The sequence below is a fragment of the Prionailurus bengalensis genome, chromosome C1 (genome assembly GCF_016509475.1).
Source record: "Prionailurus bengalensis isolate Pbe53 chromosome C1, Fcat_Pben_1.1_paternal_pri, whole genome shotgun sequence".
Taxonomy (NCBI): domain Eukaryota; kingdom Metazoa; phylum Chordata; class Mammalia; order Carnivora; family Felidae; genus Prionailurus; species Prionailurus bengalensis.
Genome location: NC_057345.1, coordinates 117,599,229 through 117,620,113, shown reverse-complemented (window position 1 = coordinate 117,620,113; position 20,885 = coordinate 117,599,229). Strand labels below are relative to the sequence as shown.

Sequence of the window (20,885 nt, the reverse complement as noted above, 5' to 3'; positions counted from 1 at the left end):
AGCCCTGCGTCAGGCTCTGTGCTGACGGCTCGGAGCCTGGAGCCTGCGTCGGATTCTGTGTCTCCCTCTTTCTGCCCCTTCCCTGCTTGCTGTCTCTCTCTCTCTCTCTAAAAAATAATAAACATTAAAAAAAAAAAATAGGAACCACCAGGGCAGGAAGAGTAGTGACTTGTGGGGACTGGGGATGGGGTGGCTGGGACTTGAGCCCAGGTATTTTTGATTGCGATCACCATGCTGTCACATGTCAAACGGGGGTAGGAGGTGGTGGGCCACAGGGAGAGGGGCTCAGAGTCATTGGGTGGCGGTAACTGAGATGCATCATGGGCACAATGGAAAACTCAATCTTGTTTTAGTAAAAGTAAAGGAAGGCTTCGAAAAAGTGGATTGGTTCCAGCTCTGTGCTGACAGCTCAGAGCCTGGAGCCTGCTTGCGATTCTGCCCCTCCCCTGCTCACGCTCTCTCTCTCAAAAACAAACATTAAAACCCCCCTTTTTTTTAACCCCAAAAAGTGGATTGGTGCCCTTGGTGTCCTAGACCTGTTCCTCCTAAGCCTGTGGTCCTGTCAGCTGTCAGGGGACCCTCTCCATGTCCTTCCCCGAGGTCCAGCCTGCTCACAACAGCCCCCAGGGCGGGAGGGGGGGACACGCCCCCTGGAGTGTGACTTGTGTATGTGTTAGAGGAAGCTCCCCTGATGGAATCCTCTCCAAGTCCCCACAAGTGTGGCCACAATCTGGCTTTGGGACACGGTGCAAGCTATCTACAGGGCCTGGAGAGGAAAGAGACTGCTCTCATCAAGAAACTGAATTAAGATTCATTTATTCTAGGGCAAACTCAAAAGGGTTTTTTTTTTTGTTGTTGTTTTCTTTTTTAGCAAATCCTAGCACATTATTAACAAAAAAAATCTGTACATTTGCCATGATACACTTGAGAGTGAAACAAATAAGATATAAATACAGATATGGATGTAACATGAAAAGCCCCCCGAAAACGAAAACGAAACCCAAAAACCCAACCTGGGGGTGTGGGGACCATGCGTGTGAACACAGTGCCAACAAAACTATTTTGGTGGCTGCTAGTTTTCAGAGCGTTTTTTTTTTTTTTCTATTTTCCAAATATCATTGTTAGCAAAGTCCTGGTGGGATTCTACAAAGTTCTTATTTGCTGTTCTTTCACGTGTAGTATTATGCTCGATAAATAAAGGGCGGCAGGGGAAAAAAACCAGACTGATGAGACCAAAATTGGTTGCATTACCTGCGCAGGGTAGGACAAGCCAGTGAGGAGCCACAGAGAGGCCGTCCTGGGCTGCCTGCGGCCGCGCGGAAGCACACACAGTGGACTCGAACTTGAACAAAGCTGCGTGCCCGCGCCCACCGCAGCCTGCGGGGCGCACCGAGGCCTGCAGAGGGAGGGCATGGGGCGGGGGGCGGGGCTCTTCGGGGTCCCCCGGACTGTCGGGTAAACAGGGGAGGCAAACACGGTTTCGCAGTTTTGGGTGTTTCGTCCAAACAGGAGCCCTGCAGGGAGGCGGCGGCAAGGCGAGGCAGCTGTCGGGGCTTGGGGGGCGGCGGCGGGCGCGGCTCCCTCCCGGTGAGGTGGTGGCGGCGGCATGCGAGTCTCCCCGGTGGCGGTGGCGGTGCCGGCGTGGGCAGCAGTTCTGATTGAGGCCAAGAGACCTGTGATTGTATCCCTCTCTAGGTGGGGAGATTGAAGGTCGGGGAAGTGACATTCGAGGCTAGCCCTTTGTGAGTACAATGAGGACATTCGGCAATGTTCAAGCTTCTTCCCAGCTGCAGGTGGGGGGGGGGAGGGGGCATGAGGCAGGGAGTCACAGAGTTCAAGGGGCAAGGTCTTTCCAAACGCATGAGGCATACAAGAACTCATAAATAACCTAGCAGAACGCACATTTCTACAACAGAGGAGTAATCAAAAGGTGCCCTGACTCACTTGTCGAGTGTAAAAAGGAAATCCCATTAGTGAGATATTAACAAACGTCATTTATCAATGAAAGTAAGGCCTGGTCCTGCTATGTTTTGAGCCAAAAATAAGTCAATAATATTCAACCACTTAAAATGCACCCCTGAAGTTCCTTCAACAGCAGCAGCGGGGTACTTCCCTCCAAGTGCAAGATACCCCCTACACACACACACACACACACACACACACACACACACTCTCTCTCTCTCTCTCTCTCTCTCTCACACTCTCTCTCTCTCAGTGAAGGCACCCTGGCTTCACTGTTCCTGGACCTTTGTTTTCAGTGCCTAGTTCCAAATAAAGTATCTAAAAATACCTTCTGAGTGAAAATGAGTTGTGTGTGCTACAGTGTTGCAACTTCCAAACAAGGCGGGAGGGTCAGAGATTGGGGGGCGGTCTGTAGGTGGCAGCGGGACCACCGCCCAGTCTCTGCTTCTGGGTGCTTCTGGCTGCAAGGGGGGTTCTGCATCAGAACAGCAAACACCTCATTACAAAGTAACACCAGAACAGGCATTTTCCTCAGGGAAAACCCAGTTCAATTTAGAGAGGATAGAAGGCTTCACGACTGCGACAAGAATTTCCATTTCACTTGAAGAATTTTACTCAAAACTTATTTTAACCAGACTCTAATCTTTATAGTCCCTTTTATTGGAGAGTGAAACCCTTAAGAAAAATGTTTAGGAAGGGTAGTTTCTCTGGTAATTTCTCAGTGAAGAAACGTTAAAACTGGGTTTCAAATCTTGTTTTCCCGCAATGTGCCACTCACCATTGCTTTTTCCTCAAACCACTATTTCAACAGATGATCAAGGAAGTACTTCCGTCCATAAAATTAAAAAAAAGGATTCTGATACCTGGTCTCTCTAGATTTTCCTTCGATCCTAATCCCAAATGAAACCAAGAAGTCAAAGTCAAAACTGGGGTGGCAGAGTTATCATTTATCAGACTGGCCAGAACACTTCGAACTGAGCAGCTGAGGTGGAGGCTGGGGGACAGGAGAGGAGACGGTGCTGAATCGGAAAAGCCCAACCAAGCAGCAGGGCCACAGGGGAGGCCCTGTTAACATAGTGTTTCCCCAACATCTGCGTAGTGAAATAAACACACACACCCCTTCTCTTGTATCTTCCAGGCTTCACGAAATGCCACTTTAGGCACTCCCCCTAAGGGATGCTACACATTTACCTGGACTTTTCTGTTTGGATTTAAACGGAAAAAACAATTCTTTCGAGTAGAAGCTCTGGGTGGGGATAGCACGAGTGGAGGGTTCAGAGGCGCTGGGAGCCCGTCCTGGAAGGGGCCTGAGGAGGGGGCCCTGGGCCTCCAGTCCAGAAAAGTGTACAAGCAAAATCCCACGTGTTTGTTAAAAGACGGTCTTCAGGCTTCTGTTTGTTTCTTGCCGGGATTTGACTCACGTTCTTAGTAGGTCTCACAATCCAACTGAAGGACGTACGACCCTTTCCTGGTGTCACAGGCCGTGTCCAGAAGAAGTAAGCGAAGATGAGATAGAAACACAAATTAACACACCCTCCTCAATGTTATTAACTAAGAGAAAATGCTACTTTCTACCACGTATTGGCTAGAGAGCTCTGATTTGCGAAAACTGCACCCCACACACATGGTTTTATGATCTCAGCAGGCTGTACAAGACATGGGTAAGTATGGCTCTTTTCTTATTCCGCTTGTTTCATACGAAGACTGCAAAACAGGCCTTGCTTCCTTTACATTCAATACCAGTAAGATTCTACACAAAAGCTGGAAGGGACCAAAATACTGATTGTAATAAATATCTGCGGGCCTCCGTGTACTGACTGGGCAGCCGATGGGGGGGCGGGGGGGCGGGGAAGGTCTCTGAGAGGCACCACCGATTGCTTCTAGGGCGACAGAAAGAGACTCTGGCGCTGCCATTAGCTGTGTGTGGACACGTCGGAGGAGGAGCTGCTGTTGCTGTTTGTGGTTTGGGCCCTCTTTATGTATAAGTTGAGTAGCTTCATCTGCAAAGAGAAGACGTGACAGATTAGCAGGAGGAAGGCAATCAGGGAGCAGGAGATGAAAAACCCCAGGTGACAATCAGAAGAGAGCACGTCCCTTCGTTGAGAAATTCAGGACACAAACACTGAGTGCCCACCACGCATTCGGCGCACACCTGCCAGTGGGGAGGGCCACGGCCACGGGAGGGGTCAGAGTCTGGGGGGGGAGGGGCAGTGGGTTCTCAAGAAAGAATGAAAGCGTCACTCTAAGCACTCTAAGCAGGGGCACAAGGGCTCCCTGGAAGCAGCTGTGTGAAGGGGCGACTGCGGCCAGTGGCTCCACGCGGTCTGGGGGGGGGAAAGAAGGGTGTGAGCCCAGCTCCACAGGGACGAGATCCGCTAGGCAAGGTACAGGTCGGGTCTTCTGACCTTCACCCCTCGACTGCAGCTGTGCCCTCCACACGGACACCTCTCTCCTCCCCCTTCTGGGCCCACCAAAGTGCTGTGGCATCGGAGACCTATGCAGAAGGCCGCCTCCACGGCCTTCCCCCCACCTGCTCATCAGCTCCTGTGGCTCGGGCACCTGCCTCGTGGAGTTGGCAGTGCACTCGCTTGCTCCTTCCCGTAAGATGAGAGCTCACTGAGGCCAACGGCGTGTCGTGAAGTCACATCACCTCGGATGGGCACAGCGCTTCACGACGAAAGAGGCTTTCATTTCTGAGACCTCCCATGCTTTTAACGTAAGCCCCCCCTGGACCCTCCGGATACGCAGAACACCGTGTAACACTATAGGTTCTTAAGTACTCGTTCTTAAATACTTGTCAAAATCATAATGCGTTATGTTGATAATTTGCCTGCTCATACTAAGAACCAAAAGAAACAAGTGTTTGTGGAAGCAGAATGCCCGTAAACGTCCACATAACACACAACTTGCAAGATGAAGGGGACTGGGAAATATTTTCTATCCATGGCTCTTTACCTGCTTTCCTTGCTCTAAGCAGGCCACAACGAGGCTGAGTCCAGGGGAGAAGAGGCTGGTCTCCAGGGGGACCCAGGAAGAGAGGCCCAGCGTGTGGTGCGTGGGAAAGCGGGCCCTCCAACTACCTTCCAGTGGGGGCTGGAACAGCAGCGGCACAGAGCTCCTGAGAGAGGCTAAGTCTCCCTGACCGCTCACCCAAAGGTAGATACACAGGCTGAAATAAACACTTGCGTTGTGTGTCTTCCCACAAAGGGAGATCCATCCCTGGGATCGCCACACACACGGTTCCAGAACCAACTCCACCACCAACTAGTTGTGTGACTACGGGCAAAACATTTTCTGAGCCTCAGCTTCCCCTCCTGCAAAATGAAGGCCGAAAACACGTCCACGTGCCCTCCGTAGCTCATCAGAAAACATGTCCTCCAAACACCCCTCCCTCAGTTGTTCTCGCGGTCCCCTCCTGCAGTCTGCTCCCGCCTCCCTCCCTCCGCAGCTCAGCCCTGTGCTGCCAAGCCCCACCCCCGTTCAGTCCCAAGGGACTGTTCCACGCAACGGGCCCTCCTGGGCTGCTGTGCAGGCTTCCTTGTGGGTCAGTCCCGTCCTCGGACACATTTCATGCCACTCCAGGGCAGGAGGAAGTTTTGCTTTTCCCACACGTCTTAGTGGTACAGTGAGGAGAGCAAGTATTCCTAATACATACTTGTTGAATCAAAGATTTTTTTTAAAGAAGAAAAAACGTTCTACAAGACCAGGCAGTTATATTTCTGTGAAAGCCTGATTAAAAATGAGGTGCAAACACCGTTACACTTATGTGCGATCAAAACCACTGACGTATCCACCAGCGTGGTCCAGAATGTAAGCACAAGTACAAGGAAATGATGGTAACAGAGTTAATGACGTGGCCGTGGTCTCACAGTTTACAAGAAGCTTTTACTGACGATCATATTTGAGCCTCACAAAAATCCTCTGAGGGAGGCAGAACAGGCTCTCTTGTCTTACAAATGAAACGGCTGGGGTTCAGAAGCTTGCTCCATAAGCTGGTATAAATTCAAATTATAGAGTGTTATAACCTTAGGATGTCCAATGTAATCCCCCCGGCAACTACTAAGAAAACAGCTACAGAATATACACGAAAGGAAATGAGGAGGGAACTAAAACATTTCAGTACAACAAGCAAACACCGCAGAAAAATGAGGGACAGGAAAAGCTCTACGGTATACTGAAAACACACCCCAGCTTGTGACGGCGGTCTCTCCTTAGCGGCAAGCAGTCTCCTCAAATGGAAACGGTGGACCTCTCTAGTCACAAGACAGAGACTGGCAGGATGGGTAAAGAAAACACGCTCCAACACTACGCTGTCTACAAGAGACTACTCACTTTAGGTCTACTAAGACACAAAGAGGTTGAAGGTGACAGGCTGAAAATAGAGACTCCACGCAAACAGTAACCAAGGGTGTAAGGGTGGCTGTACTGATTACACTGAGTAAAACAGAGTTTAAATTTGTTTTTTTTTAGTGTTTATTTTCGAGAGAGACGGAGAGAGTGAGAGAAGGAGCGACAGAATGCGAGTGGATGTGGGGCAGAGAGAGAAGACAGGGAGACACAGAACCTGAAGCAGGCTCCAGGCTCTGAGCTGTCAGCACAGAGCCCGATGTGGGGCTCGAACCCACGCACTGTGAGATCATGATCTGAGCCGAAGTTCAGACGCTTAACTGACTGAGCCACCCAGGCGCCCCAAGCAAAACAGACTTTAAATCAAAAAGTTTACAAGACAGCAAGAAAGTCGTTATATATTAATAAAAGGCCAATAACACCAAGAAGATGCAAGCACAGACACGTCTGTGTATAATAACATGCCAGCAAAACAGAAGAAGGAAATGTTGACAGAACTGGAGGGTTCACTTGGAGACGTCAGTACCCTGTTCTTAATAATAGACCGAAGACCCAGAGAGAAGACGAGGACATCAAAAACTAACACACCACAATAAACCAACTCGATCTAACAGTCACAGCAAAACACTACCCAACAAAAGAATACACGTTCTTCCTAAGTGGATGTGGCCCATGCTCCAGAAAAGACTAAAATAAGGCCACACATGAAGTCTCAACAGATTCACAAAAATAGATATTATGCAGAGTGTCTTCTCTGAACACGACTGGATGAAGTTAAAAATTGGTATCAGGAAGAAAACGGAAAAATTCACCAATTTGTGCAAACTGAGCAACACCCTGGTCAAGAGCCCATGGGTCGAAGAAGAAATCACACGGAGAATTAGAGAGTATCTGGAGACAGAGGAGAATGCAAACAACATACCTAAACTTATGGGATGCAGCAAACGTAGCGCAAAGAAGGAAACGTGTAGCTTAGAATAAAAAAGGAAGAGCCTGTATCAACCACCTCACTTTACGCCTTGCACTAGAAAGAGAACAAGTTAAACCCAGAAGGAAAGAAATAATAAAGATTAGGACAGTGATAAATGAAATAGAAAAGCAATAGAGAAAACCAAGGAAACCAAAAGTTGGTGTTTTGAAACAATAAATAAAATCGACAAATCTTTAACTCAGTTACCTAAGGAAAAAAGAAGACTCAAATTACTAAAAGCATTGATGAATGTTTGGACATTACTACTGATTCTACAGAAATAAAAAAGATTAGAAGAGAACACCATGAGGGGTACCTGGGTGGCTCAGTCAGTTAAGCGTCCAGCTCTTGATTTCGGCTCAGGTCACGGTCTCAAGGTTCATGGGATCAAGCCCCACATTGGGCTCTATGCTGATAGGAAGGAGCCTGGAGCCTGCTTTGGATTCTGTGTTCTGTCTCTCTTCTCTCTCTGCCCCTCCCCTGCTCGCATTGTCTCTCTCTCTCTCTCTCTCTCTCTCTCTCTCTGTCTCTCTCAAAAATAAACATTAAAAAAAATCAAAGTAAATAACTAAACTTAAAAAAAACCCCACTATGAACAAATGTACACCAACAGATTAGATAACCCAAATGAAATGGACAAATTCCTAGAGACTTCATGAAAGTTAAAAAAAATTATGCAGCAAAAGACAGGGGGTTAATATCCAAGATATATGGAGAACTTCTAAAACTCAACAACTAAAAAAATAAAAACCTAATTCAAAAATAGACAGAGGACTTGAACAGACATTTCTCCAAAGAAGATACACAACTGGCCAACGTGAAAAGATGCCCCACATAACAAAACTACACTGAGGAACCACCTTGTATCAGCCATGAGGACCGCTACCGTCCAAGAGAGAGAAAACAGTAAGTGTCGGTGAGCAGGTGGAGAGACTGGAACCCTCGGGTGCTGTCAGCGGGAACGTAAAAGGGTACAGCCACCACGGAAAAGTTATGGAATTCAGCAATTCCAGTCCTGCTGTAGACACAAAAGAACCGAAAGCGGGGTCTCAAAGATGCACTTGTACACACACCTTCACAGGCAGCATTGTTCACAACAGCCAACGATGGAAAGAAGCGCCCGTCACCAAAACACGGACAAGCAAACTGCAGTACGTACGCACAACGGAGTAGCACTCAGCCTTAAAAAGGAAAGAAATTCGGACAAACCTACAACATGGACGAACCTCAAGGACATCATTCTAAGTGAAATAAGCCAGTCGCAAAAAAGACAAATGGTGTCACTTTTACAAGGCCCCCGGGGAGTCAAATCCAGAGACTTGAAGTAGAATGGTGGTGGCCAGGGGCTGGGAGGAGGGAGTTCTGAGAAATTACTACTTTAAGGGGGTGGGGTTTCGGTTTTCCACGAGGAGCAAAGTTCTGGAGGCGGATGGTGGGGATGGTCCCACAACAATGTGAATGTATTAACACCAGTGAAAGGTACACTCAGAAATGGTTAAGACAGCAAATTTTATGTGATGGGTATTTTGCCACCATTTTTTAAAAACTGAGAGAAAGAAAAGAAAGCCTGTTCGGGGTCACACGACTAGGAAGTGGAGGGCAGAGACCAGAAGGCAGGTTGTTTGACCCCAAAACTGGTGTTGCTGCCATGGCATCGGGACACTCTCAAATGTCCCCCATGCATTCCTTCCACGACCCTGCATCAGGCCTTTCTCCGCAGAGCCTGGTATCACTTGTTAAGTAACAGGAGAGTGTTCTGATCGGCCGGGTCACACAGAGCAATGGGAAGCCACAGCCAGAGTCTGCCTATTTCCGGTCTAGGAAACTGAGGCCGTCTTGGCACCACGTCCATCAGCGACTGATGTCTGCTGGTAGAGAGGTGCATGCGAGTCTCCGAAGGTCCCGCTAACACACCAGAGCTATCGCGTCCAAGGACTGGGGCAGCGGACGAAGCGAGCTACCGAGGAAGAAGGGTTGAGGCCCAGCCTCCCTACGCCCTCTGAGCGGACCGATCAGGACGTGGGCTCCAGAGCCAAGGCCACCGCTGAGAGGAACGGCAGCAGGTCAGCTGCACAACAGGGATGAGGAAACACCTGCGTCTTCTCAGTCCCTGACTAGAAGGGGCAAATGAGGTGATGGCACAGGGCAACTGCCAGACAAAACCGGGGTCTGTTATCTGGGGATGAGCCTTAAAAATTGAACCCCCTTGGTGAATATAGTTTTCTAGTTTTCACTGCTGCCAGGAACCACCGACAGAAAGCCAGATAGAGGCCGGAGAGGCGGCTTCCGGGCCTAGCACACTGCTGGTGACTCTCGGCCTGGAGTTTCCAGATTGTGGCTGGGGAAGGGGTCAGTGATGAGAAAAGGAAAGGAGAAGGGGAAAATGCAGTCAGGCGAAGTAGCCCCCAAACCACCCTTGAACCCAGCCACTGACTTCTCAGGGGTTCTCGGCCAGTGGTGATTTGCCCCCCAGGGGTCATCTGGCTGCGCGCAGCCTTGACGGTGAGTCTCATGACTGAGGGGTGGGCGCTACCGGAATCTAGAGGGCCGTCAGGGGTTCTGCTTATCCCCCTACAACGCCCAGGACAGCCCCTGCCAGCACAGGGGGGAATGCCCTTCTGGCTTTGCCAGGACTCTGGGGAGGCAAGCCTCTGGCTAAGATGCCCCGCTGGCCGTGCCAAAGGAACGGCTCTATGTGGAAAGAAACGCGGCCTCACTTGCTGATTCTTCCTTTCATAAGGAGCATGTCAGGCACCTCTAGCTTCACGCTTTTTTACCCAGACCACCACCAGGGCGTTTTGAACTCCATGTTGCCGCACTACTCCCCCCAGGCAGCCCCTGGGGTCGCCTTGTCACACGGCCAGCCAGAGGCCTGCAAGGCCCCAGCGGTCAAGCGGCCGCTCCCGCCCTTGCCTCTCCTGCCAGAGCTCCACCTGCTGTCCCCCAGCAGGCTCATCAGACTGAAGGTTATTTTTAAACCGGTAAGCACTCTGGCCTCTCTCAGCTGCAATGAGCCAACAGGCCTCTTGTCCCATTTTCTGCCCCCCATTCTAAAACACCCTGAAAGGAACAAGACAGGCAGCGTGGCCTGGCTTCTGGCGTGAGAGCTCTGTGTGTCTCTGCGCAGCTGAATGTGGATGAGTGTCCTTATCCCACAGGGACATCGTCACGAATGAAGGCACCGACACACACAGAGTGCGCACAACAGCGCCTGCACGTCGGCAAGGCCCAGGGGGAGAGCCCGCGGTTGTCACCGTCGATGCCCACGAGGGACCCAGCCCGTGTGGAGGCCAGAGCTGCAGACAAGCAGATTTTCGGCGGCTGGCAGAGCCCAGGCGTGCCGTCGGCCCGTGTAACACTATACGTACCTTGCTCCCCGTGAGCTGTGCGAGGTGAGGTTTCAGCTCTTCTCCGATTACGGAATAAATCGCCACTAAGCAAAACACGCTGGCCTTACGCACACTGCTTTCGGTGTTGTCATAACCCTACAGAGGCAGAAGGGACACGAAAAGGAAATGAGATCAAAGATCTGCTTCACGGTCAATGTCTCGTCAAGGTTTCCGCAAATACCCTCACAGTTCAACCCTGGACTTGGCGCTAACAACCACCACACACCCGAGACCGGCCACTGGACCCAGGGAGCTTGCGCTCCAGGGAGGTCAAAACTCAACAGTGTCGAGAGTGAACTGGTTCCTGCAGGTGGAGAAGGGAGGCTGGCAAGTAGCAGCGGCCCTCCCCTGCACTATGTGCTGCTCAATGTGAGCTGCCACAGCAGCGCCACGCAAGACACGTGGGAGAGAGAGTGAGAGAGAGAGAGAGAGAGAGAGAGAGAGAGAGGGAGGGAGATGGGAAAGGAAATTAAGGGGGAAAACAGCTCGGTTCTTTCATATTCTCCCAATGGCAAAGCAAACCTTGTGTGAAATGAGAACTTTCAAGAAAAATGAGGACTGCCTCCCTCGCTCTTGTGGGCAGAACCTCTGTACCACCCAAAGCGGGTGGGAGACATCCGGGCCCGGAGCCTGACACCTGCGCACTCTACGTCCGGGCCTCCGTCTACCTGTCGGCCTGGCCCCTGCCCCACTCAAATGAGACAGCCTGCTGCTCTCCAAACAGCCCTGAGGATGCTTCAGGCTTGCTCTTTCCTCTGCCTGGAATAATCCAGTCTCAACAGTCTGTACTTAAATTCCCAAGCCGAGCACTCGGCGAGCAGCAGCATTTCTTAAACGTGAAGCTGATTTCTCTCCACCTTCCCCACTGAAGTCGCTCTCTCCCTCCAGGGCCCGACTCTAAACCAGCTCTTCTGTGAAATCACCTCTTGGCCTCTGATCCAGGAAACCCCCACTCGCACCTACAGTAACTCTGCAGGTGGTGCCCCCATCTCCGGCTGCCTGCACAGCTGTACTGTGCCCCACGCAGGCTGAAACACCCCTGTGGTTATGCCGTGGAGCAGCAAAACATCTTCCTGAGTCTAACTCAGTGCCTTGCACTTAGAAGGCTCTCCATGAATATGTGCTGGATAGCAGAGCAAGGACCATTATCTGATTTTGCACTCCCACGGCCCACCCTGCCCAGGGCTGGGGCCCACAGATGTGCAATAAGGGTTTGTTGAAGGCATGAACAACGACGACCAGGAAAGGACCAAAATATATTTACAGTAAACAGAAAGTTCACTTTGGGAGCCACAGCTCTAGGCTGCCGGGAAGCTCTTCCGGCCACATTCAGGGGAGGGTGCGTTAGAAAACAAGAGAGAGAGGGCCCGAGGTGTCCGAGCCACACAGCTGCGCGGGTTCTGAGACAGGATGGCGCCTGCCCTTTCCCACCCGCCCCTCAAGTGAGTGAGGGGGGCAAAGCCCCAGGCACCCAGGCTGGGCAGCACCGGCTCCCGGCCTCACAGCCCCGCACGACAGGCACCGGCCAGCTGCCCAGGGGGCCCACCTGCAGCAAGCCCGGGATGATGTCGGCGAGGAGCTGCAGCAAGGACTCCTTGGCGATCCTCTCGACGACTTTGGTCTGCATCTTGATGGCGGCGAGGTTGATGGGGTAGTCGGCCGTCTGGATGATGGGGCAGAGGACTTTGATACACTGCTCCGGGTGGATGGAGCTGGCCAGCGTGGACGCTGCCTCCTCGGCTGCTCTCACCACCTGAAACACCAGTTCCCCCAAACAAGTGAGCTCCCGGAGACCAAGCGATCTGCTGCCTAACTTCGGGAGCCAGAGGACGCTCGTCACCTAACGCCTCGGGCTAATTCTGTACAAGACAGTTAAGAGCAAGGTGGTCTTGAGGGTGATTCTCCAGTGGATGGGGGGCACAGGAAGGTAGGAATGCGGCTTCCACCAGAAACCCCGGAGAAGCGGTTCTCCAAGTGTTACCTCCCCTGCAGCATCAGCGACATTCCTGAGAACGTGCTAGAAATGCAACTTCCCCGGCCCCACCGTGGACCCGCCGAATCAGAGACTGGGGCCTGGAGCCCAGCAAGCTGTCTTAATAAGCGCTTCAGAGGGTCTCCCGTATGGGAAAATCTGAGAGTCTCTGTCCTAGAAGATTAGGACCTAAAAAAGAAGTAAACATAAATGCTTTCCAGCAGCTTGGGGGACAGCTGCAATTAAAGTAACTGGAGAGAAGCCGGGAAGAAAAATCAGTGGCTTCAAGACTTATGATTCCATGAAGGCACCTAATCGTGAAGCAGTTGGAGAGGCTTTTCCAAGGAAAGCCTCCGTGCCCGTATCACCACACCCTGTACTCTGAAGGAAGTGCACAAAATGGCCACCTCACAGCCAAAGGAGCGGCCTCTGACCTGTGAAGAGATCCCAGCGCACTAGGATACACTGAGTCCTTGTGCCAGAGGTCACCAGGAGCGCCACAAAAAGAGCCTCTGTAATAAAGATAGAAGCTAAATGCAAAACCCGGCAAGGAACAAAGAGTGCGGGGCTGCGGCCTTTGAGGGCTGGAAGCAAACGCCAGCCGTGCCATGCGCAAGTGCTAACCCCCATCTCCTCTTCTGTAAAATGGGGATACCTCACAGAAATCATTTGTTAGGTGGTGTCAAAATGTACTACGTGTTCAGTAAATGATAGTTACTCCTATTCATGACACAGGGGTATGTATATAAATGATAAGCAAAAAACACCAGGCTGTAAACATGTACGTATTTTTTTTTTTAGTTAGAATTAAAAAAATTTTTTTTTTATATATTTTTGAGAGACAGAAAGAGAGGCAGAATAGGAGTGGGGGAGGGACAGAGAGAGGGAGACACAGAACCCCAAGCAGGCTCCAGGCTCCGAGCTGTCAGCACAGAGTCCGACGTGGGGCTCGAACTCACAAAACGTGAGATCATGACCTGAGCTGAAGTCGGAGGTTTAACCGACTGACTCAGGCGTCCCTGTGTATGCGTTTTCTCATAAAATATAATGAAAACCTAATCTTTTTTTTTCCGACTGCCAGCCCTGGACTGTTCATTCCACCCAGATTCTTCTCTGTTTTGTGTTCTGCTACTGAAACAAGGCAGCTGTCTTTAACTCAGCAACAAGACCAAGGTTACCAGCTTAAGCCTCAATCTCCCCAGTGCTCTTGTGATTGAAGCAGACTGACCAACAAAAACAGCAGACAGACTACCTGGAAAGCATCTTCTAGATGTGGGCAAGGGCGGGCTAAAACATCCATGCATACAAGCCAGGGAGGACAGGACACACAGAGGGGCACCCTGAGCCATATGGTGGACACATGGACTGCAGGAGGTCACTGTAGGGCCCTGATCACTGTGCCCTCACTCTAGGAGGGACAGGACCAGATCTTGGGGCTCCGCAGTCATGGTTTTGGGACAAGATGCAGCTCAGTTTAGCTGGGGCTACGCCACCGTGTGAACAGGACTGACTTCCCGGAGTGTGCCTCATCGGTCCGTGTGTCTGCTCTGCTCTCTGAACGGTAAAGTGGACTCCTTCCAACACAAGGGGCTGAATTCATCTCACTTAAAAATCATTATATTTGGGGCGCCTGGGTGGCTCAGTCTGTTAAGCAGGCGACACTTGACTTCAGCTCAGGTCATGATCTCCTAGTTCGTGAGGTCAAGCCCCACACTGGGCTCGGTTCTGACAGTGCAGAGCCTGCTTGGGATTCTGTCTCCCCCTCTCTCTTCCCCTCCCCTGCTCACTCTGTCTCTCTCAAAATAAATACAAATAGACGTAAATCAAAAGCCCGGTATTTTTAAGGCTCGTCATGCTGCACTGACAGTTGGAGGTTCTCCCTGGGCTGCTCATGTCCCAACACTGGGATTTAACGCGGTGGAAAACCTGGAAGGGAACGCACAAAACGTTCCCTCATTATCTCAGGGGGTTAGATTATGGGTAATTTTATTCTCCTCTTCGTATTTTTTATATTGAAAAGTTGCCATGGAAAACTGCCATAGTAATGTTCCTGGTAAGGAAAACGTATTCATAAAAATTTAAGTGTGCTTTTGAGATCAGGGAAAGTTCACAGTTCAGCCCTTGGTTCACGGAGAGCAGGGAGGACAGGGTGCTGCACCCCAGAAGCAGGCGGCCCTTCGTCACCCGGGACAGAATTTGAGCCCCGGCATGGAGTTGCACTCCCTGGGTGTTGGCTGAGAACGTTACTATGATTATAATAATCGCTATTTCTGCTTACTGCCTACTGATTCCATAAGCTCTCTTCTGCTATTTAGGAAACTCGCTGTCTCTCACGCAAACGTGGCTGACCACGTCCCCTCCTTGAACAGAGGGATGACCTCTCCTTCTCAACTTGTAGAGCTTTTCTCTATTGCTGGCACCTCATGTCGGTTGCTTTACATTCTTGCCAACATTTCCACATGTGTCTCCTTCCCAAACAGGCTGCAAGGCCTAGCAGACGGGCTGGGGCACTTGTTTTGTACCCCAAAGCACACAGCAAGGCTGGGCATTTACCAGGTGTTCAACATTTACGGATGGACTGAACTTCATTCTGTCTGCCTGAGGGTATGTTCCTACTTAAAGCCCTGCCTTCCTGAACTCTCAAAGTTCTCTATTTCTTGTTAGAGGCCTCTTGAACTTTCCCTGGAAGGACCTGCTATCTCCTTAAGGCACTGACCGAAGTCTAGGGGTCTCATTAAGTAAGCTCACGCCCCCGTCACCTGACCAGCGTGCTTGTGGACACAATGCATACACCTGTGGGGGCATACATCGGGATTATGGATTAATCCTTCCGAGAGTCAAAATGGGGACCAGGATCAGCATGGTTCAAGAGTAAATACTGTGTACACGAGAGAAGACAGGGGTCAAGAACATCCAAGATTTGCCTGCACTTATTATACACGTGCAAAGTCAGGCTTGGGTGCAAAGCACTGCAGAGAGCTCATTTTATTTTCAAAGAATCCTATTCTCGGTAAGCCCGTAAGAGCATTTTTTCTTTCATACCACGACTGGCCCTGCCTTGTTGTGTACAACATGCACACACTCATTCACTCCTGTGTGTCAGGGACTGAGCTCAGGGCAGGCCACAGGAGTGAGGAAGATGGGTGGGCCCGGACCCCGTCCTCACAGTGCTGGGCAGGATGGGCTGGTCTGTGCAGAGGGTGCAAAGCCCCAGGAAGTGGGGAACCAAGCCCAGAAGCAGGTGGGGGCGGATGGCGGGGAGCTGAGGAGTGTCTGCAGTTGGCCGGGGTTAGATGAAAGGAAGCTGATGAGGGCCGGGACGCAGAATGAATGTCTGCACAAGGCTTCCCAGGTGTTCTTCGGGGGTTCCTCCGGCTCAAGGGCCCTTGGCCATGCGAAGCCAGCCCTCCCCGCCTCTGCCTCCTCCACAGAAAGTGGGTGGTTGGGGTCAGCCAGGCAGCAAGCATGACCTCAGTCCCACTGATGGCATCACCCTCCACTTCACATACACACGAGAATGAGGTTACTTAAAGAAAACTCACTGTGATTTTTTTTTTCTTGCCAACTCAATCTGCTGCAAAGTGCAGCTTTTTCCACACAGGTCCCCTAAAAGCAGAGTACTGTTTGGCCCTGGTGTGCATGCATAACCTTTAACCTTTCACCCCAAGAAAGGCAGCTCCAAGTTGCATGGGCACAGACAAATCGGAGTTCAATCCTCTGGCAAGACACTCAATCGGTCTGAACCTCGATTTTTAAACTAGGGAATTAAGGGGTGCCTGGGTGGGCTCAGTCGGTTGGGCATCCGACTTCGGCCTGGGTCATGATTTCATGACTCGTCGGTTCGAGCCCCACGTTGGGCCCTGTGCTGCCAGCTCGGAGCCTGGAACCTGTTTCGGATTCTGTGTCTCCCTCTCTTTCTGCTGTTCCCCCACTCATTCCCTGTCTCTCTCTCCCTCAAAAATAAATAAAAACATTAAAAAATTTTTTTAAGATAGGGATTTAAAAAATGCCCACTTTGGTGGATTTTGGAGTGAGAGAGAGAACATACAAATAAAGGATTGCTGGTAAGGGGTCACAGGGAGACACAGCGGAGAACCAAGGAGTTCTGAGTCTGCCAGAGAGCAGAGCTCCCTCCAGGGGACCCCTCCGACCCAGTCTAGTGCCCACATCAAGTGGGTCTGCCCTCGCCAAGAATCCCTCTAAACAGCTATCCTGGAACCAGGCCCACATTTGTCCATACGGCGTGGAAGGCCAGCATGGCCTGGCTCCTGCCTGTGTCCAGCTGTGGTTTTGCCCTCCCCCTCCCCCGTGTCCTCGTCACACTGAGCTGAGGGCAGGCCGTGCACATGCCCCGCCGGCCCTTTCGCGGAGCCCCTGACTAGCCCCTCCGTTCCTCCTCAGCGTCGCTCACTGGTGCTCCTCACCTGGCCGGGACAGGTCTCCTTCAGGACCCGCTTGCTGCGGTACGACTCTGGGGAGCCCTGTGTGTACACCTCCACCACTGCACTCAACACCTTGCTCAAATGGTCTCTCCCACTAGACAGAAAATTCCTCGAAGGCAAGCTCCCACCTCAGGTACCTTTCTATACCCCCCATGCCTGGCACAGCGTCCAACATACATGAGCTACTCAAGAAATGTTTGTCAAGCACATTCTCCCGTGTACATATTTTGTAAAATGTTCGTGACTGGCAAAGTCACCTCTGGGGCATGCCTCACTGAACTGCACGGACGTGTTCCACCTGAGGAGCTGGCCCAGAAACTGAGGGGGAAGCAAGATATCTGCAGGCGAGCCACCTGGCCCTTGGGCAAAATCAGCTATAGGAGGCCCGGAGGGTCCCATTCCCGGCGACAGGGCGGAAAGGCGACACTTCTGTCCTTTGGAAAAGAGACTTTAGTTCAGGTTGGTTTTTTTTTTTTCCCTAGCAACCTGCTGTTTGAAGAGGGGTGGCGTACCGCTTAAAAGACTTCCATCGTCGGGGCACCTGGGTGGCGCAGTCGGTTAAGCGTCCGACTTCAGCCAGGTCACGATCTCGTGGTCCGGGAGTTCGAGCCCCGCGTCAGGCTCTGGGCTGATGGCTCAGAGCCTGGAACCTGTTTCCGATTCTGTGTCTCCCTCTCTCTTTGCCCCTCCCCCGTTCATGCTCTGTCTCTCTCTGTCCCAAAAATAAATAAACGTTGAAAAAAAAAAAAAAGACTTCCATCGTGCAACGAATTACTCTAACATGAAGTGCTTTTATTCCTCCTCAGTTCATGCACGTCCCTCCGGTCGCCGCAAGTCCACGGTGCACTCGGGAAAGCTGAGCACCGGGCACATGGCTGAGTTACGTACAGCTGGGCAGCCAGTGGACAGTGGAAGAGGGGTCATCTCTTCCCTAAGCGGGTCCCACAGTGAAGGCGTGCTCCGAAGCCGATGCCTCTCTGCTGTGCGAAATTACTGTTTGCAAGTACCCTAACATACGGCTCAGAAATCTGAGCTGTACTGAGGAAAGTCTATGTCTTAGTTTTTTTTTTTTTTTTAATTGTTTTTAAGCTTTATTTTATTTTTGAGAGAGAGAGAGACAGAGCATGAGCAGGGAAGGAGCAGAGAGAGAGGGAGACACAGAATCCGAAGCAGGCTCCAGGCCCCGAGGTGTCAGCACAGAGCCCGACATGGGGCTCGAACTCACAATCCGTGAGATCATGACCTGAGCCGAAGTCGGATGCTCAACAGACTGAGCCACCCAGGCGCCCCAGTGTGTCTTAGCTTTTAAAGACATGGGGTAAAACCAGAAGGATCAGAAAATACTGGATAACCTTGTGGGTATATCCAAGGTAGAAGACACTGATGTACATGTTTAAGACCCGGCTGGGAAACAGGAGGCAACTCAGTGGGTGGGAAGATAGGCCTGGAAACAGACTGGGACCCAAGTGCCAGCAGTGCCACTTAACAGTCCTGACAGGAACAAACAACTTCCCCACGCCCCTCGGATGCGGAGAGCATCAGTGAGACAAGGAAACATACTGGCGGGCTCGCGGTGAGAGTGCCATCGTAAGGTTTCCTTCCTTGCCTCCAACCTGTTTGTACTCTCCTGTCATTCAGGTGAAAGTGAGTTGCCCTGCAGTGAGCTGTGGGTCAAAGGACTTCCAGATCTGCCGAGCCAAAACCCACACCCAAGGAGAACTTCCTCTTCTAACCCCAGGAATTCTTGATGTCACCTGCACGAAGCATTTAATCCAATGTATCTAACACACAAAGGTTTTCCGAAAAACGTCTGAAAACGAAAAGCCAGAAGGTATACTTCGAGGCGGCAAGTTTGAGGCCCTCTTGCTTACGGAGGTTACAGCAAGTTTCCCAAGACAGACACTCGCTTCTGCCAAGGCAAGTAGGTGTTCTGGACTTCCCTCTCTGTGCCAAGCCCCCGGCTTTTGGCGAGCTGCCTGAATCAGGGTGAACTTTAGGTTTTGCCCCTGCGTTCTATGTAACCTAAGAAGCAAAGATTATAAATGTAAGCAAGCAGAGAGCAAAAGTAAACACGGGCACCAGAAAGAAAGGAGAACAATGCTGTTTGGTAGACAAGGTGGCCAGAAGCAGCAAGGATTTTAAAAAGGAGGGTGGGGTGGGGCATATTTATGAGACAACAGCATCAAGCAGGTTATAATCTACCTTGAAGTGACCAAAATTGTCCCAAGTCTGCTGATTTTGCTACTCTGATTAGAAACATGGGGATTTTTCCCTTTCAAAGCCAGTGAAGCTAGCTAGGAAAAGTACAATTTCCTCATCGAACTTTTTAAAAAATGAGATCATTACTCAGAATATTGATGAGTGTTTGCTTAAAGATAAGGTTTCTTTTAGAGCACAGAACTTGTCAAAATTTGGATTGTGTGTTTTAAGTCCAAAGTTTGATTTGGCTCTGTCACAGACACACGAGAAAAATTGGTTGAATAAGAAAAGATTTTTTTTTAATGCAAAAAAAAAAAAAAAAAAAAAGGTGGAGGGGCGGGGTGGGGGGTGGGGGGGTGCGGCAAATGTTCCTAAACAATGACTGGAATCAAAGAACTCTTCCCAGTCTGGCAAACCTAGTTTAGTGCCTCAATCATGTGGAAGCTAAGGAAAAGGTTGGCGCCACCTTCTGGGGAAAAACTGGAAAGACCTTATACAAATGGGATCCGGATCCACACGGAGTCGTGGTATCCACGGGTATCCTGGGGAGATTCCATCCTTTGCAAAAGACTGGCACTCCTTTAAATTCCAGGATTTAAGCTGCATGTGAGCCCTCATTTAACTAGGCTCAGTGCCATACTAGAGGGAGAAAGGGAGGAAAGAAAAAACAGCTCCCGGTTCAACGTCCACGGACCCAAGTTTTGGAACCAGTTCTGTCATCAACTAGTGAGGTGGTCTGGGAGAACATTTCTTCTACTTTCAAGGCCTCAGTTTCTCTCATCAGAAAAATGAGAGGGAGAATGTGAATCAAGAATTTTCACATTCTTGTTATAAAATCTTATCTCTGCCCCTACTTAAGGAGTGCGTTCCCCTAAAAAGATGCACGTGGAATTTCCAGAGGCAGAGTATAGACATGATGTCTAACAAGACAGCCGTCACATCTTTGCCTGCAAAAGCAGATTCAGGGCAACACTATCTCTCTCAACTGCATTACGGCAGCCAGGTGGGAGACAGGCCTGGGAGGTGGCTGTGTCCCATCCTGGAGGACACTGCAGATACTGGGCTGGCTGGCCTGTCAGGAAGGGTAAAAGAGACAACCTAGGGGCCCCTGGGTCGCTCAGTCAGTTAAGCATTTGACCCCTGATTTCAGCTCAGGTCATGATCTCATGGTTTGTGAGTTTGAGCCCTATATCAGGCTCTGAGCTGACAGTGTGGGGCCTGCTTGGGAGCCTCTCTCCCCCATCTCTCTGGACGTACCCTACCCCACTCGTTTGCTCTCAAAATAAGTAAACTTAGGGGCGCCTGGGTGGCTCAGTCGGTTAAGCGTCCGACTTCGGCTCAGGTCATGATCTCACGGTCCGTGAGTTCGAGCCCCGCGTCGGGCTCTCTGCTGACAGCTCAGAGCCTGGAGCCTGTTTCCGATTCTGTATCTCCCTCTCTCTCTGACCCTCCCCTGTTGATGCTCTGTCTCTCTCTGTCTCAAAAATAAAAATAAACATTTAAAAAAAAACACAAAAAACTAGAAGCTGTACTGTTGGAGATAACATCAAACCCTGCAGTCAGTAAAGAAGGCGCTAGAGGCTTTTAAAAAGAAAAAAAAAACA

General features: G+C 50.7%; 1 protein-coding gene across 29 annotated transcripts in view; it reads right to left on the bottom strand.

Annotated features, from left to right (window-relative positions):
- Nucleotides 1–800: 800 nt before the first annotated feature.
- CLASP1 (cytoplasmic linker associated protein 1) overlaps nt 801–20,885 on the bottom strand; it is a 276,145-nt gene continuing 256,060 nt past the window's right edge. For all 29 annotated transcript variants that reach the window (XM_043576525.1, XM_043576524.1, XM_043576531.1 and 26 more), the window contains 3 exons: nt 12,215–12,421; nt 10,648–10,764; nt 801–3,962 (listed from right to left, as the gene is read on the bottom strand). In XM_043576525.1, coding sequence (XP_043432460.1) covers nt 3,876–3,962; nt 10,648–10,764; nt 12,215–12,421 — 411 coding nt within the window. In that variant the 3' untranslated portion in view covers nt 801–3,875. The remainder of the gene's footprint in view (nt 3,963–10,647; nt 10,765–12,214; nt 12,422–20,885) is intronic.